The sequence below is a fragment of the Nomia melanderi genome, chromosome 6, assembly GCF_051020985.1.
Source record: "Nomia melanderi isolate GNS246 chromosome 6, iyNomMela1, whole genome shotgun sequence".
NCBI classification, from domain to species: domain Eukaryota; kingdom Metazoa; phylum Arthropoda; class Insecta; order Hymenoptera; family Halictidae; genus Nomia; species Nomia melanderi.
The window spans coordinates 11,105,807-11,125,706 of record NC_135004.1 but is presented as its reverse complement, the minus strand read 5'-3'; the positions used below and the strand labels follow the sequence as shown (position 1 = coordinate 11,125,706).

The window sequence follows — 19,900 nt, the reverse complement described above, 5'->3', positions numbered from 1 at the left end:
CGAATATGCAATCCGTTTTCTCGATTTTAGCATGAGAAACGATATTAAAATCACCCATTAAACCTTCCGTAACGAAAATCGTGTGGACCGGTAATCAAATGTACGAGCAACATGCAAATTTTTCAATATTTGCTTTACATCAAGAAGAAAGTCAGAAAAGTGACCGTAAGAATGGCTGTCTTGTATTGGCTAAACTTTCATATTTAATATGTAAAATATTATGTAATTTCATATGTAAAATAAGTGTAAACTGGAACATATTTCCCACGTGTGTTATTAGTGTCAATTATAATCGGCACACGAGGAAGCAAGACGCGTGAGAAATTCAGAATGTAGCGCAGGATCGAACTCCAGAATAATCTGAAAGTTTTGCAATCCGGCGTCCACGATAGGATTACTAGAGTCTCGTCTACTTTCCGGCCTACTTACTGACCCTTGGACGCGGGGAATCGAATGTCCGCGGTGGATCTTATTGCGTTAAACGATATCGTACAGTCTCGTGGTGTCAAACAGGATTGCCACAGTCCATCGCATCAATGAACTTTAACCCCTCGGCGACCGATTGTTTTTTGTTTCGCTTTCGGACAAAATTAAGTTGAAATTAATAGGTTTAACTTATATGAAAATGCTTAATTGGCAAAATAATTTCCACTTTCAAATGAAATAACTGAGTTTTTTCATAAAACATATCCCAAACTACTATTGGATTGGAGATAATGCTGCAACTTAAGCGACTTGTTTACCGAATTCAAATGTTTAATTACGCTCTTGGACGTATTATACTGTTTATATTCGAAGGGGAACATTTAACTATTTTTTTAATTACTGTTTCACTAACCAATTCTACTTCTTCTATTAAAAGATTTTTTCCAGGTGAAGCATCTATCATTTTATTAGGTGATTTTGTAGACTTCGATTTTATTAGATTCATCACAATTTAGGTTGCAAATGTAACCACATACCGATTTTAAAAATTCAAGTATGACATTAGGAAATTCATCAGATTAAAATGGCAAACTATTGTAAATAACAATAAATATTATATAATTTCTCGAATACATATAATTCGTTTAAGGAATGAAGAAGAAATATAAAATACTATTGAATTTATTTATGTTACAATCCAATAAACTTTCTGATTTCTTTATATATTATTTATTAATACAGTAAAAATTTGTATTCTTTTTCAGCGTCATTAGCCATTGTAGCAGCGAGCCTGTTCGCCCTGCAGACTGACGACAGAGCCGGCAGTTTCATCGTCACGAGGGGAGAAGCATTTTACATGCAGGTAAAACATATTCCATAAATTTCATCCAAGAATTCCTCACTTCTGTCAATCGAAAACAAAACAACCATTCTTATCAAAATCAATATCTTTCTGTATAAAATACAAATGATCAACGTTTTATTTCTCCTTTCAAATGTACTCAATTTGCAAGAATATCTTATCTCATATTTATGAAAATTAAATTCAATAAACATACCTTTTTATTAAATTTTAATAAATTGAATTACATTATTTTAAGTACATTAAAAATCTTTCTAACTTATAAGTACTCACCGTACTGTTACAAAAATTCATATTCTAAAACGGTTCTTCCCAAAAAATCTTATAAAAAGCATTACATTATGTCTCACACATCTTTTTGTATTATGTAATTTATATTAAATTTATATTATACAGTTTACATTTAAATATATATCATTTGTATCGCATAAATGTATGTATCTATACATATTCCGCGCAACGTTACACTTTCTCTCCCATAAATGCATAAAGATCCACACCATACGTACAGTCGTATAAAAAATTGTCTTAGTCCGAAATTCCCACGGTAGACTTTCATAGCTGCGTCCTCGCGGGCCCAAGAAACATTGTGGACAAGCTACGTTCGATCGCGACTGTATCGGCTGTAAAGGAACTTTCTCCATTACCAATACCAATTCCTCTGGTACCGCGGCGAGGCGTCCATTAGTCTGGGCTATTCTTGATTAGCATATTAGATTTAACGAGGGAAACCTCTCCGCGGGGCTCTTCTCCTTGAATTCCCCGATTCGGCCTGGCCGCTTGTCGTTTACTCATCCTCGGAACCTGTTGCTCGTATCTCGCGGCAGAGAAACCGTTGCCAGTTTCGCTTTAACCCTTAAGTGCTGCATTCGATCTCTCCTCGCTGGGCATTATGAATTAATGGTGAAACGTAAAGGAAAACATCAGTCATAAGTTCAATGATTGAAAGATATGTGATTATAATGGAATTATATAATAATTGATTTATGTGATTATTAAATAATAATTGAAATATGTGATAATCATTTAATGATTAAAATATGTGATAATTAAATAATATTTGAAACGTATGATAATTGTTTAATGATTTAAATCTGTGGTAACTATATAATAATTGAACTATGTGGTAATTATATAATAATTATATTGTAATTACATAGTAAGTATATAATAATTATATGGTAATTACACAGTAATTATATAATAATTAAAATGAAAGAAGCTTGAATTGAAAGAATTGTATAATAATTAAACGATAAACGGTGTCTGAATTTGATACGAACGACATAAACATATCTTACTGTTAACGTCAATTTCATCTATTAAACTAGTGAAATAATAATTGAAATCGGAACTCAGTTCGTTGCTAACAAGGAAACTACACGAAATTTTTCCAGTGCCTAATACTTGAGCCCATCACTAGTATCGAGACGTGACCGGTATGGTGTATCGGCACTAACGCGACCTGTTGATCCTACGTTCACCCAGAAAGATTCAGACGCTTTCGCAGACAAAGAGGACTATCGCCGGATGATTTATCCGGACAATTTCCTGACTCCGCGTTAGACGATACAGATTGAGGCCAGGTGCTGGAATTTCACATGCACATTAAGAAGACCTTTTCTAGCAGATGTTGCTTTTCACTGTGCGATTCGGTGTATAGTTGATTCGGCCGCTTTCGAATGTTTCGTCGGGCTTAATAATGGCGCACGTGGGACGTTACAAATGGTTTAGCAGCTTCTGAAACACTGGCGCATAGAACTGAGGATCATTCAAGTTTTCCTGAAAAATTCTCAATATTTAAGCTACTACAACCTATAGCTACTGCAAAGATGTTAACAACGTTTACTTTGATATCCTCAGGTTGATTGTTTTAAAAGTTACTTTTGCGCTATAAAGCGAGTTAGAAAGCAAACACGGTTCATTTCCACTCGATTTTAATCCAAACGGTTCTATGAACTTTGAACAACTTGGTTCCGACAGAAATTTCTATGAATTTGAAAATTGAAGTGTCCTCTTCGTAACGAGCTCTACTTTTTATTGCTTCCTTATTGCACGAGATACATAACAAGCCAAAGCTCAGGTTTCGAAATTCACTTCGTATAATCTTAACACTAGTATATACGTGTGGAATCGTTAGCGATACTACTAAAAATCCTAGATACTAAATTATTTTTTAACCTTGCACGTGTTTAATTGCACGAACACACATGCTGGTTGTCCCTTCTTAAACCCTTAATATCCGAGATCTAAACGAACGAACATAAATTGTTCTAACAACAGTAGACTGTACAATAAATATCCGCAGACCTAGCGCTGAGAGTTAACCCCAAGCTTTTCCAACTGCACCGAGAGCCTCGTTTAACCCTAATCTACGAATCCTCCAATTGCGAGTTTTGTAAAATCATTCGGGTCGCATAGCTGCTGTGAAATTTGTTGCGTTACCGTGGCCCCGAGCCACCAATTGCTTAATGGAGTAATTAAGAGCGAACCGCGCTGATAACTGTACCGATTACACGGAATTTATCGGACTTCGGCGCACGCGCGCGCGCAGCCACGCACGCGTCAGGTGTTTCCTCTGCTTTTATTCTTTCGTAGGAGATGTAAAGGGTGTCCCGATTTAATCGTGTCGTCACGTGACCGACGTTAAGCCGCGACCGTTTCGGATAGCAATCGCGCAAGAATGTCCCGGTTATTGAAGCATCGCGAGCGATAACGATGACTCGGCTCGGTCGTCCGTTATTATTGACAAATCGTGTCTTGGATTTCCTTTTTCCTGCTGGCTAGCTGTCGCAATTCAACCGTGGCGTGACGAACGCCCGTTGGAAAATATGTTCTCCTGTTCAACGATCGCTCATCGTTCTGGAACGCAAATTTTTCTGCGGACCGAGCATTTTTGTGAACTGATTTATGGAAACTGATGTAACCTCTTGGTCTATGGTTCCTTCTTCAAGAATTATTTATTTAGAATTTATTCAGAAGTCTGTTTTTAAGTCTATTCTGCTTGATGTAATTTATAGCAGCAAGGCTAGTTCCTTTCGTAATAGAGTTACTCATTTATGCAAATGTTTCCTTGTGACGCGTCACAGTAATTATCATCTGTGTTCCCTCTCCTTTTAATACTTCGCATATAAATTCATCGAAACTCTGAAAGTAAATGATTTTAGTTTTAATCTCACATGCGTGCACAGTGTCTGTCATAATCTCCAGGTTTTTGTACTCTAAGTAGTGATCTTTCAAATTTCGTACAGGAAGTTTCAAGTATGATCAGAGTTAACTAGGAAAACGATCGAGGCAAGTGTCTTGGGCTTCAATTTTTCTAATTCTCATGTCCGTTGATCTCTTCTTTGTCTTGTACAACTGTTACTCAATTTAATTCGAAGTGCGACGCGGAATTTTAGAATATGCGACGCTGTTACGAAAAACTAAAATGACTATTCGCTTTGAAGGTGGTTAGCAGAGTAAGCGATTCGCACGGTTCCAATGATCTTGCTCTCAGTCGTTGGAAAATATAAATCAGTTAACGCGTCGACTACTATAAGAATCTCTAGCGTTTTATATAATAGTACTTTTTAATAACAAAGGAAAATGTTATTGAAAATAATTATTAATGATTTGATATCAGTACTTATATTACACTATTATCTAGCTACTTATGTTATTTAATATTTTTATTTAACATCAATCTTTTCATTGCAATTGTTCGTCAGCAATTTAGAAGCTCTGGTCATCGGTGACCACCGCGGTCAACGTGTTAACGCGTTTGAAATGAGGGCGCCCACTTACTAGAATCGAAAGTACGAGCGAGCCGTTGCCATCGAAGCTTGTCTTCGTTTTTCATTTTGGTCGCTAGGACCGGCAAACCGTTGTCACCAGGAGTTATGTTCGTTTTTCAATTCGAGCGAACGCGGCGTACGAGCTGCTGACGCAACTCTTAGGGCAACGGCTTGTCACCGGTCGCCATCGACCTTCGACATTATATACCGAACAAAATTGCTAACAAACATAATGTTTCATTTGAACTCGAAATAACTGAATGACAGACAATTGGACCAGTATCCAAAAAGTAGAATTAACCTCTTGCCTTGGAATAACGCGTTAGACTCGTCATGAACATTTCAATTATTTAGGAAGCAAATATTACTCAATTGTTTTGAACGCAAATTAAATATTGTTCTTCTCTTATCAATTATTATATTGTAGGTCAAACATAGATAAAGAATATTCATAACATTTTTCTGATTTCAATAAATTATTACTGACAAAATTGTATGAATCACAGTTGAAAAATAGATCACAGGGCAAGGGGTTAATAGGAGATTCGTAAACGTGAATGTTTATAAGGCGGGATTTTTTAATCACGTTATACGAGGCTCTACTAAACACGAAGGAATCGTTTCTCTAACACTAATTCGACGATTATACGGGCTCCGCCACGTGGAAACTTATACGTCGAGCGCGCGCGATCAGGGAATTAAATACTAAAAGGCCACCTGATCAGGAACAGCTCGCAGGTGTCTGCTTAAGCCCCCCTGCGAGGCTTAGTTAGTATGTGTCAGGGCACCCACGTCTGTTGAACACTTTAAAAACAATGAGACGACATTGGCGGACGACAGTGAGCGTTTTGGTGCGGATCGTTGGGCACCGCTCGTCCGCGTTCACCTTTTTTCGTCCGTTCATTACGTTCCGAAACTTAGCATCCCACTTCACTTTTTCTTTGTTTCCTTGATTTTATCCAGTTAACTGCGTTCGAGTATACGCGTCATCTTAAATCTATAATAATCATTTTATCGAGGGATTTCAACGAATTTCTGTAATTTAAATCTCCTTAAGGAAATTAGATTAATGTAATACTACAATCATAGTATCTGCTAAGATGGATGGTTTTACTTATCTTGTTTTACAATTGTTAAAATCGTAAAGTTTGTCGTATCGGATACTACTTTTATAATTAGTATTCTCGTTCACAAGGTACAGTGGAATTGTGGGAAAGCCAAATCTAATTTTTCGAAGAAATTTTAAAACGTGAAGTGCTACTGATTCTTTTAATGATAAATTCTTTGTCTTCTCAGATAAACGTGTAATTCTTCGTTTCGCTGTAGTTCTACGTTAGAATTTATAATAGATTCATTGCGTTCGACGAGTATACACTTTGTTATTTGATTTTATTGCGCGCAGTGAGAGACTTTTCAAACGAAATTCCACGGTTAACTGGTTAAGTATAAACTATCGAGTCAGTGTTTCTTTTAATCGTTTCGTAAGTAATGAAGCGTTAGCCGGCAGGAAGAAGCATTTTCCTTTGAAGTAGGAAACGAAAAAAGTGTTGCGCAAGGATTGTTGTGCTCGCAGTGAAAGTTGTTAAGCGGGTCACTGTTTCTCGGGTAACCTGCTCGCTGAAACACGAGACACGACGCGACGGCCGATATTGTCGCGCGATTAATGGACGGGGCCGCGGTTAACCGAGGGAATAGCGTAATCCTGAAATTTTCAGGAGTGCACACGTGATCGATCAATCAGTTGGTTCAGTGAACGTGGCTCTTGTGACCGTTGCTAGGAGACGTTCGTATTACGTTCAGTTTTAATGAAACGAGTGTACAATATCGAAAATAGCAGTTCGGAAGGAATCGCGCGACTTTGTTCCAGAGATTGCAATCGATTAATCGGTGAACGAGTTTCTGGGGATTGTTCTTTGGGATTGTGTATTTTGCTTGGTTTTAATTGTTCAAGGGGTTGACTTTTAAATTGTGACGGTTGAATTGTAGTTTAAAGAAGTGTTGGAGGAAATTTGAATTTAATCGTGTGGGTAAATGTATTTACGTTATAATGAGTGATGATTAACGGATTGTCAGCTTTGAAATCCGTTCACTTTCATTCTCGCAAGAATTTAAAGAACGAACTTGAAATCGTAAGTTCATTACAGTGAAGAGAAATATTAAAACTTAACAGTGGATACTAGAAGATTATAAAACTTTAACAGTACAGTCAACAGTGGATCAATCTACAAATAACCAGTATCAGAATCTGCCGATGAAATTAAAAAAATCCCAACTGAAAATCATAAGTTCATTAAATCGAAGAATAGTCTTGAATCTTAACATTGGAAACTGAAGGATTACAAAACTTGAAAATTGCAATCAACGGTGAATCAATCTAGAAATAGCCAGCATCAAAATCTCACACTCAAACAAAGCAATAAGAGAAATATCAATTTCTAAATCGATTTGCCGCGATTTCCACAAGGATTAAAACTAAAACGCGAACTCCGATCTCCCTCTTAAAATCCTTAAATCCCCAGAGACCGAGCTCCAAATGAAAGACTGGACGTGTAAGCGCGTGAATTTCGATTATCGACTGGAATCGTGTCTGGATTAGAAACTGGCTTCGCGCGGAACGAGCTGGGTAACAGTGTAGAAAGTATATTCGCACGTGGCCGACACGTTGCAACGATGTTCGCCGCGGCAACGCGATGAATGCCGAAACGCGCGGGAATTTTGCAAGGGAATCACCGCGGGCGTTACGTGACCATTGCTGCGCGCGCGAGCCAGAACGGAACCCGAGATGATGGAGAAGAAGAGACGGAGCCTTCTGCGGGAGGCCAAGGACGAGATCGAGCTGGATAAAATGAACAAACCGAAACAGGGCAAGGTAAAGTCCGTTCGCAGTTTATAACGCCGTAAAACGGTGCGCGGCTCGACTTTCCGTTTGACAGGAAATTACTATGGTCGCGGGGCAATGGTCCCGCGCGGGCAACGAATTATGTCATTAAACGCGTTTCATTAAAACGGGGAGAAAAAAAGGAGAATAAAGAGAGAAAGGGCGCTGAACCAAATGCGCAATCGCATCGACGGGAGAACGAACGATTACACGGACGGAACGGAATCGGGAAGATTATGCAATTGCGCGGCGCTCGTTGCTGTTGGGGCAACTGTCTTCGGTTGATGGATGATGGAAGTTCTGTTGAATACTTTGTAGCGCTGGTTCATTTGAGTTCTGAATGTTTCTGTATTTATAGTGTTTATAGAATTTGTAGTATTTATAGTATTTATAGTATTTATAGTATTTATAGTGCCTGTAGTATCTATAGTATCTATAGTGTCTATAGTGTCTATAGTGTCTATAGTATCTGTAGTATCTATAGTACCTGTAGTATCTATAGTATCTGTAGTATCTACAGTATCTATAGTATCTATATCATCTATAGTATTTACAGTATCTACAGTATCTACAGTATCTATAGTATATATATAGTATCTATAGTATTTACAGTATTTATAATATTTATAGTAGCTATAGTAGCTGTAGTAGTAATAGTAGTTGCAGTATTTAAAGCATTTATAGTTTCTATAGTACATACTTGCAAAGTCGTGGTGGAATACATACGAAAATCATCATTGAAAGTAATTTAAAATTAAGATTATAAAAATTTTTGACAGTAAGAGATGTTGGGAACTGTTTTAAGTAAATTGAGAATCCTCGAGAAAGACATTCCTTTATGAAAGGAAAATGTTACTGAAAAAGTTAATAATTCTGCATCTTAAACAATTATCCATTGTTTTTCTTTAATTTCGTTTGTGTTTGCTAAAATTCGTGATTGCTATCAGACTCAAGTAAGTGCACTCGAAAGAGTATACACTTATTAGCGTGGGAACGTTAGGGGAGCAACTTCTAATTAAGTCTGATTGTTTCATTTCATTCTTAACTTCCCGAAACACTGCACGAAAGAAAAAGAATTTTATTTAAATTAAGTTTCATTAAATCGATCTATTTATGTTAACACGCGTTTTTATGGAATTCTTTACTCTACACGCAAAAAAAACTAATTAATTACATTTTCTCATGTTATCTAAACTGCGCACGTTATTATATCCGACTAAATACGTTTTAATGGCAGCGTACGTTATCAGATCTTCGTTATCACTTTTGCTTCGGCTTAATCTGTTTCACCTTCGATGAGACACTAAACAAGCGTCGTACATCATCAAACATTAGGTCATCCCATAAGTAACGTCGTTTCTTATAGATTCTTTAATTACCACAGAACTTCGGACATGACATTGAAAAGTTAATCAAATAACAGAAGAATTACATTCACATAAGCATGTAATGGTTTTTCATTAAAATATACTCTAGGCGCGTTTGTCCTGCGTTTGATGATTATTTACTCGCTTCACTTTTTGATTTTATCGCGCGTGAAACGAGAGATTTTTCAAACTAAATTTCACAGTTAACGGGTTAATGGGTGAACGTGGAACACGTTCGCGTTGATAGAAGGGACCCGGAAGTGACATTATTAATCAACTTGTCGCTGGCCTGTTTATTTGGCTTTTCCGTTTCTTGCTTCTGCTCTGTCTTCGAGCGACGGTCAGCCAACAATAGAGGGAAAAAAGAACGGTGAATTAATTATTCCGGCGAAACAATGGCTTCCCGGTGTTTTTGTACGTCTCAATTGAACACCACTCTTCCTCTGACCTTTTCTACGTTGTTCCTTGCCTCAAACAAGGCAATTCCGCAGGAAAACAGTAACAGTTTCATGTGAAGTTTTTGGTGCGAAACAATTGCTGAGTCGTCTTGTGTACGTCAGCAAGCACTACTGCTAAAAGAAAATAGAATAATTAGTAAAATTTGTTAAAAATATCGATTTCTTTGTGAAATTATAAATCCATAGGTTGAGTTACTGATAACTCAGTTTTATGGACCAACGTAATATTATTAATTTAATAAATAAATGTATTTATTTCGTTACTGGTTGAAGAGGAGCTTTATTACAAGTATTCATGAAATGTTAATTGCAATATATGTTAAATCAATATGTGTAAAAAATTATTGACTTTACTATGTTTGACTATATAATCGGTAATATCGTTTATATTCTTTGTAATTTAATTGTATGTAAACTATTAATTTATAAAGTTAAAATGTATGTTTGTTTAGTTTGCAAAGTTGATCTCCTTTTCAATACTTCATCATTTATAATAGAAATGATCACATATATAAAACAGACTTTAGTACTGATATTTGTTTTTCGAAATGCATATTAACGAATGAAATTTATATCCATAAATAAAACTCTTTCTTTTACAGTTGGCGGCGATCGCCTTGAACTTCGGCGTACTGGTCACCGCAGTGTACGAGGGCATTTATGCTCGACGGGGTGGCGACCCGACGAAAATTAGGGTTGTGGGTGATCCCCGTGCGACCACCATAAACAATCCAGGCTACCGGGAGCATCAACCCACGAATGGTGAGTTCATTCAACTAATGAATGGCTCAGAATAACAGTGATTCAACTATTATGTTATATCTGAGTTCTTGGGAGAAAAAGGTTTTGCGCAATGTTCTTGCATTCATTAGATATTAATATTGCAGATAATAATAATTAACCATTACTAATATTATTAATGAAAAGTAATTAGCAAATTTGTAATAGTAATAATTAAAGGTATTTAACGATTTCTAATATTAATAATTAAAAGTAATTAAGGATTTATAATACCAATGTTTGAAAGTAATTAAGCATTTCTATTGTTAATGATTAAAAGCAATTAACAATTTTTGATACTAATAATTAAATTAACTGAGACTTTCTAATATTAATAATTAAAAGTAACTAACAATTCCTAATATTAGTCACTGAAAGTATAATTAATCCAAATATTTAATTAATCCAAGAACATTTCGTAAAAGCTTTTTTCCTAAGAATTTAGAAATAATAGTTACTACTATTCTAAGCCTCACATTATTCTATTATTGAATGACTAAAAAGATGATTTCGAGGAACAATTGATCCGAAAATTCCTCTCCAATGCTTTCCACTAAACAAGTCTCTTATAATATTCTTAAATTCAAATGATCCTGGATAAAACGAGAAGGCGATTCACTCAAACAAGACTCAACGCAGAAAATGGTGTTACCCCTTGTTCTATGATATATTTCTTAACTATGATCGATATAATTACATTATCGTTAATAATTTATTAGTTATTGTTTTTGTTTGTAGGGCCCAAATTTTAAAAACCCAAAGAAACTTTTGGAAATGCAATATGGAATAATCAGAAAATTTAAGTTAAAAAGTTCAAATGTCACTCAAAGTCACATCGTGGTCCGATTAGGGTTAAACCATGCGTTACGAAATATCTAATAAGATGAAAACACGTAAATGTAATTTACTCTTCGTTGCACAAAATATGGAACATTCATCCTCGCAAACATGCTAATAGTGAACGTGTTAACACGTTGACTGTCACGGTAGTCATCGATGCTCGAAGCTTTCAAATTACTCGAAAAAAATTGTAATTCATAAGGAACTGGCGTCGAATGAAAATGTTTAATAACGCAAATAACTGTGAGCCTACAGGCGGTTAATTTATATTTTAAAAAAAATAAACAATACGTTCAGTTTTAAATTTTTACCACGAGTCTGATGCGACATTGTAGGTCAAGGTGTTAAACTATGGGACACTGTTTGGGTCAGATCGTGAACGACATTCATAAGCCAAAAACCGTATTGTCGAGTAAACACACATCTTGAATTGCATCAGGTTAGCTTATTCGCGACGGGGCTAACGTGCATACATAGCAGAGACAGAATTTCCTCCAGTAAATACACACGTTTCATGTTTCCAAGGAGACCTTTCTGACGGGATTACCGTCGGGCGAAGGTTTCGTGAGAGGCGATAGTAAAATTTTGTTTCTCCGGACGAGAAACGTTACGAAACCGTCCCCCGCGCGTGCCTCGAATACCTGAGCGAGCACCGTTTAAATTCTCCTATTTGTTTCCGTCGCAGCTGTACGTGATAGCATCTGTCACTTTGCTTAATCATTCCCAAACAATTGAGATGAAACGGAGAGTAATTCAGGGACAACGGATTTAATGGCTGTCGCGGTAGTAAACTGGAATGAACACGTTTCGAGAATTACCGGTGTTCATGCTTCGCCGTTTGTGGATTTCCCTTATTTTCGTTTTATTAGAAGTCGTCGTTCGAGTGTTTCGTTATTATTATGATAACACATTGTTGACCGGTCAAGAGTTAACTCGTGTTTGCACTTGTATTAGCTATTTCAATTTTTGAAACACGGGGCAATATAGAACATTGCGAAAGCAAAATATTCATAATTATATTTCAATTCATTGTATGTAAATAAGGTATGCTGAAGTTTATTTGGATTGTTTCACTTTCATATTTAATTACGAAATAACAACCGGTGACACGAGATAGCTTCTGCATGGAATTGCCGGTTAACAATGTGTTAACACGTTGACTGCCACGAAGGTAATCGATGACGGAGCATCTAAATTACAAGAAAATAATTATAATTTGGAAGATAAGTAACGTTGCATGCAAATGTTCAGTGACGTAAATAACTAGACAATAGTGTAACGTAAGAATCGTGATACGAAATAATTAATTATTCTTCCTTTCAATCTTTGCTATAGAAAGAATAAACAATACATAACACGCTGATGTTTTCATAGTTCTAGTATTTTCATTTTATTGTATGTGTTAATCGAAGTGTTTGTTATTGTTATATTTTTATGTGAAATATTCATTTATGGGTGTCAATTTATCTGAAAGGGATTATCGATATCTTAATATGTATGAGGATGGTAAAAAGATTAGATTGGAAAGGGTTAATATAGTAATATGTAACTATTTTATAAAACGAAATTTTTTTATTAATTTAGTGGTAAAATACACATTTTTATATATTTTCGATTAGTGTCTTGACGAGTCTTCGCGATTGACAATAATTTTGAAAGGCAACAAATCAAATTATTATCGACAAATTTTTAGTTTATCTACATGTTTCTAATATCGCTGAAAACCCATATACACTGACAACAATATTCTAAACCTTAAGCGTAATAAAAACTACCCTTAAATAAAATACAAATAAAATACTAAATTAAACAAGATTAAACAAACATAGTGTTAAAAACAATGAAAACGTAATTTACTCGATTAAGATGAAAAGAAACACCAAGAAAAAGCTTAAAAGACGTCTTTCAAAAATAAAATATTGATCGATTTTGGGTACAACAGCAAAAACCACGACAAATAAGAATTAAATTACTTCACTCGAATATTTGCCACTAATTCTTTGAAAAAATGCATGGAAAACATCATCATACCGTAGAATTGTTCTCTCGGTTATTCTTTCCTTTGTTTCCTGCGCGAACAAATTACATCTCTGTGATTTTCAAGCGTACAAGAAAAAATCCCTCGGTGCCAGTATTCTGCTCAGATCGAGGGGCAGGCGTACATGTATTATTAATACAGAGATTTCATGCTCCGAGTACAGAGCCGTAGTTAAATTGCGTCGGAAGTTTCCCGGCCTAATACTGGTGGGATCAGGGTAACAAATGTCGCTTCGTGTTTCTCCATTTGTCTTTCCAATTTATGCTGGAAATTTCATTCGAGTTCGACTCGATACCCGAGGCACGTGCCACCTTGAAATCCGGCTAAGAAAAGAAAACGATGTTCCTGTAATGTAAACAACGCTTAATCGATAAAGATGACTGAGACCACACTGAAACGGAAGAAAAGTTTCTTTCACTTTCTGAACAACGTGGCAAGTAACTTTCCCCATTGATCGTTTCCCTCGTACCTTCCTATAATATTTTTTCATTTCTTTCCTAATATTTCTGTGAAGTTATTTTCTTCTTGACAGTTTGTCCTACGACAGTTTGTCCTGTGATCGATAAAACTACTTAATTATTTATTAGAAAAAAGAGAAGACTAGTTGAAGACTGACGGTACTTTTACAAAAGACACCGTTTAAAATTGCAGCTTAAAATTATTGGAAAATTATATGTAATCTATGATTAATATCAGTATAATCATTTCTCCTCAATTGACTTCTCAATTTTTCCTATAATAATTATAATACGAGTATATACCGCTAAATGAATTTTATGATCATTAAAGGATTGAGGAGAAGTGATTATATCCAGAAAATAATTATAAGTGAAAATTTTAAAAGCTGTCATTATAATTAAAAATAGTATTAATATTAATCGATTAACCCTTAATTAATCACTCGTGCAATTCCGTCAGTCGCAGATTTCCTAATTGACACGATATCATGAAAACATGAAAATAATTTTGTGAAAAAGAAATACTCAAATTCAAGTTACATCAAGTTACAACAAATTTTCTTTGAGTTTCATTTTTATATTAATTTTCACCTAGAAATGTCAATCAAAATTCACCTGTATGATTGAAGTGATCATTTGACAAGATTACATAATTTTGAATTCTTCCTGGAATCTTTCAGTAAAATCAAATTTACACGTGTATGGGAGCATTTTCTTTCTTGATAAAGGTTATTTAATGCAAGGATTTTAATGCAAGGATTTTAATGCCATAAGGGAAATAAAGAGTATTTCTCGGAATAGAGGGAAAGCTCGCAGCTTTTACCGCGAACGGGAAGCCTTTCCCTCGGCGGAATGTCATTTGAGCTGATAACAAGGGAAACATGTCCATTTAGCTCCTAATAAGGGCCTTGGGTAAGTGCATGACGTTAAACGGGTCACAGCGAAGGTCACACCTGACACTGTGGAAACACGTGGAATCCGAAGAGCGTTTCAACAATGTTAACATTTTATTTACCGCTCCTGATCAAGGCAACCCCATTGCGTAACTACCAATACGGTTTTCGTCATCGCGTAGGAGTGTCTGTTTTCGCTCGCGAAGATTTGTAATTTAAATGTCAACGTTATAAGGGAATCTCGTAATATCGCTCCGATTGCCTCTGTCTTAAATCAGCGTCATTTTAATCCTTCGCTGTCTGTGAAATGTTCGTTATTTCCAATTTCTGGGAAATGTGTCGTGGGAATATGGATTCTATTTAAATATTAATTCTATTTAAAAAGGGCAGCTGTTTAACACATTCACGCCAGAAAACGAAATATCCCGTTTTGTACTAAAATTGTTTCATCGAATGGAGAGGAATTATTATTTCATTATTACACTCATTATATGAATAATGATATTTAAAACTAATATTATAATATTACAATACTGTAATTCATGTTACTGTTGCAATCACTGATATCAATAATTAATAATAATTAAATAATAACATTAGAATTACCAATATTCACAGTTAATAATAATTAAACATTAATATTACAATTCCTCAGTATTAACCCTTTGAACTCTGTAGGCTCCAATATTGCACCAGGTATAATATTAAATATTTTAACGAATCTTAAAGAAACTACCCTAAAATTATTCGATTTTCCACACGTCCAAATTTTCTACTGAGAAGGAAAATAAAAGATCGAAGAAATGTTATAGCATTTCTAATTTTCGCTAGGAATACTATAAAAATTAGTTGCAGTTCCTGATAGATTACAAAACAATCTAGAGTACTAAGGGTTAATAATTAATAATAATTACAGGTAATATTACAATCACTAATATCAATAATAATTAATAATTAACATTACGATTACCAATGTTAAGGATACCAATTGTTAATTATTAATACCACTAATTGTAACACAAGTACCAATTAACCCAACAACATTTCACACGAACCTTTCTCCCGAGAACTCAGAAACAGGAGTCAGAACGCCACTTTTCTAAGCCACTGAATTGTCCGCTCTGTCGTATTTCATTCGGTCGCTCGAAGATTCGCCGCTGTTAGAAAGTGAACGTTGAACGTTCGCCGATGACATCGATCGAAACTACCCTTTCGCGTTTCCTCCTGGAGGAAAAGGTCGCCGGGAGTTGGGGGCCTTCGCCTGGCAGCTGATGGAAACTCAATATGCCGGGGAGATGTCTTCGGATGCGGGAGCCCGGCGGGAGTCAAGGTGAAGGGAGAAAATAGAGAAGATGTATTTGCCACGAAGGACGCGCCTGGAACTGGAAACGGAGAATGAAACATACAAAGGGAAACGAACAAGATGAAGACCGAGAAAGACCGGTACAAGAAAGAAAAGAGAACAATATCAGAATTTGCGGAATAAAAGAGTACATAGCGTGGGAAGATGAAAGAGACAGTAACGAAGAATGATGTAAAATGAAAATCACATTTCGAAAGGAATTGAAAAAGACAAGAAGAGTATTTGGAACTTTTTCCTTTTAGCATTGAACACTTCCATTATTATAGAAACTATTGGATCGATGTAAACCTTTCGACGTTTTCTGCACGTGGTTAAATTCTTTTCTTCGGAACAACATTCTTCTTCTTCGCTTAGTTTTCTGTTAACCAGCGAACAGTTGAGAACTCTTTATTTCTTATAAAGAAACGTCAAATCTTTTAATTCGATATTGTTACCAGAATATTTTAACCTTTTGCGGACGAATGTCGACATTTCGGCGAAATGAAATGTTGATGCTTCGAAGACTAAATCGCCGACAAATGATTTAATTATTCAAACAGCAAGAGATCAGCACGTACTTTCTGGTTTTTCTATTATTTAAGCAATTGGTATATAACTTTGCTTCGTCTGCTGAAAGTTTTGTATATTTCAAAGAATCTTCGTCCGCAAAGGGTTAATTCTGGTTCAGGTTTCGTTGGCATATTTCCCAAGAAAGTTATATAGTTTGATGATAGAATGTAATAATTCGATTTTGTTGCGAAGGTTTAAATTTTCTTATACAGATGGACCGTTATGTTTCGTTTATTTATTTCTACATGATAGACGTTCTGAAATTCCATGATCCAGGAAGTAAGTACTATCTACATCAAGAATTTCTGTTTCTCTTGTCCCGAAGATCCCATTAGAGAGACATGCTTGTCTTTTAGTCTCGTTATTGTAGAATAATGTAGACGAGTTTGTTATTTTGCATGGAGGCCACGTGGCATTGTAAATTTCAAGCAACAGGTAAAACTGGGGTAGGCGACGCGAGTGGAGGACAATTTGATGAAAGGAGGATGATGAGGAAGATGGTGGAACGGATCGATAGAGGAGAACGCTGGGAAAATGAAAAATAGTCTCCGAGGATGCGGTCTATCATTTTGATTGATTGGGTCGCAAGGTAGAGCCAACAGATAAATGGAACAGAGGTGACGAGGAGGAACGAGGAGACCGGAGGGAGACTTTGACCAGTTGTAGATTATGGTGTATCGCATGGGAGATTATGGATAAATATATTTACACGATACAAGCGATAATGCAATGAGGAGATTGCGAAAACGGATAAATAAGGGGAACATGAAAATACTAGGTTGTCTTAGAAGCATTGAGGTTTATATTACAATGTACTAATAAATATTGCAAATATGTAAACTGAAAGATAATAAATTTTCGAATAAAATGAGCTTACATAGTTCAATGAGGATTATAACAGCGAATCTTGAAGTTTCATTTAGGAGTAAGTTCAATTGAAATAATTTGATTTGTTTCTAATAAACTTATTAATTGTTATATTTGTATTGTACAAAACATGTATAATATGTATTTATAATTTATAATTCATATTTATATTAAGCTTATGTGTAATTATTACATTTAAGAAACTGTTTAAATATAAACAAGTTGAATTCAACGTAGTGAAACTTCTCTGTAAACTTCAGTTAAATATGTGACCAGCCTTTTTGGATAATCTAATAGAATAAAATAAGGATTGCAATAAAAGGAGTCTGTTGACGATGAAACGAATTCAATATTCCAGAGGAACAAGAAACGCGTTTTCATAGAGTGGAAAATTCGCGAAGAATAAAGTAGAAAAAAATGGCGCAATTTAATTTCATTTAATTGGACAATGACGACAGTGGTGTCAGATTTCGAAAAGGACTAACGAACGGAGTGCGAGTGACGTGAATATTGGAGGTAAATATTGGAGGACTGTAACAGAGTGTCCGAGGGAAGTGGGAAATGAAGAAGAACGGAGTAAACGTAATGGAAACGTTCGTTCGTTTTCTCCGTTGCGCGGCGAAGCAACGCTAGAACTGATGACCAGCGAATCTATTTGTAATTTTGTGCAAGTGACAACAGTGGATGTATTGAAATTTCGATTGACTTAGAATTAATTAATTGAATCAGTAATGCGTAAACTGAAATATAATTTTTATTATTGTACTATAATATAATTTTCACTGAAGATATCGAAAGACATCTTTTACAATTTTGGCTTAGAATTATTTTGTAAATTTAATCACCTTTTCAAAATTCACATAAAATTATGATAAAGGTACTGTATAATAATTAACCAGTTAAGACTATAAGGACAGTATATTTACATAATAAATATAAAAGTATAATATAAATATAAATATATCTGTATATAAGCATAAATACTTATATTAAATAGTTTATATAAAATATTTATACTTTCATAACCCCAATTTCGCAGTACGTGTTTTAATTAGATTATATCAAGTGATTTAGTAGATTTGATTAAATATCTCTTAGTAAAAATACTGTTAATAATTTCTCTGAAAATCATCTGTTTTCAATAATTGTGATAGGAGAAATGTAAAATAGGACACTTCGATCCATCTGGTAGCTCTAGCTTTAAAAAGAGAGGAATAAAAGGACGATGCAAATTCGCACGTGTCTTCGCGAGGTTGCAGGTGCGCTCAAATGCATTATTGCATACGTGCACGCCTCCGTGGTATGGATCTCAACACGTGCACTTCGTCTTTTCGTCTAGTGACGTGCAAAATGATTCTTGACGCTCGGCTCAGTAATGTAACTAACAACGTGTGGTAAAATTTATTTAAACGACCTCTTAATACAGTTAGAATTAAACAATTGTTTGAACAGATTCTTAACAGACTTAAGAATTAGAAAATTATTTAAACAAACTCTTAATGAAATTAATAATTAGCGAATTACTTAATCAAACTCTTAACGAAATTAAGAATTTCTTCAATGACATAGCATGTTTCTGTTTGAAATATTTTTTGATATGGTGGATTCTACATAAGTAGAATATATATAGATATTTTTATATTCCTCTTTTGGTAACGTGATAATCTTTTTTCTCTATTTATGATGAATAATGAGTGATACAATATGTTTTAGAGGGTTGACAAATTCTTTAGTTTCCACGTTTTAAGCAATCTTGAAATAACTTTTTTTGGGAGCTGCGAGCAATATTTCAACTTTTAAATACTCATTGCCTTTGGAAATTTTCGAAAAATTTCCATGTTAATTGCATAATTTAAACCAGAAACATTGATATTTCTAAAATGTCTACATTTTTCTGACTTCTACTGTATTATTATTATTTTTACTACTAATTTACTACTGTCATAATTTATTATAATTAACCATGACAATTAGGTACCAATTTACTACTATTCTAACTTATTGTAATTATCACCGTCGATTAGGTGCTGATTTACTATAATTATAACTCATTTCAGGTATTAATAATTCCTCATTAATATAATAGCAATTTATTATTACTAATGTACCATTACTATAACATTCTCCCACAATACCAGAATTGAGAAACTTTTTAACAACACCTCAATAAATCAGTAATAAACATCGTGTACTTCAGTAATGTGTTTCATTAAAAGTTGTTTCTAGAAACGTACGTTTCCGAGGCAATGATGAATGGGCCTCACGTTAATGAGAACTGTCGCGAATACGTTAACGGTAATCGTTTTTCGCTTATCACAGAAATTCACCGAGGTTTTGTTTGTTTC

The 19,900-nt window shown here is 35.0% G+C and overlaps 1 protein-coding gene across 1 annotated transcript in view; it reads left to right on the top strand.

Annotated features, from left to right (window-relative positions):
* LOC116427938 (uncharacterized) overlaps positions 1-19,900 on the top strand; it is a 79,011-nt gene that overhangs the window by 48,172 nt on the left and 10,939 nt on the right. The window contains exons 4-5 of the mRNA XM_031978868.2: positions 1,191-1,288; positions 10,370-10,529. Coding sequence (XP_031834728.1) covers positions 1,191-1,288; positions 10,370-10,529 — 258 coding nt within the window. The remainder of the gene's footprint in view (positions 1-1,190; positions 1,289-10,369; positions 10,530-19,900) is intronic.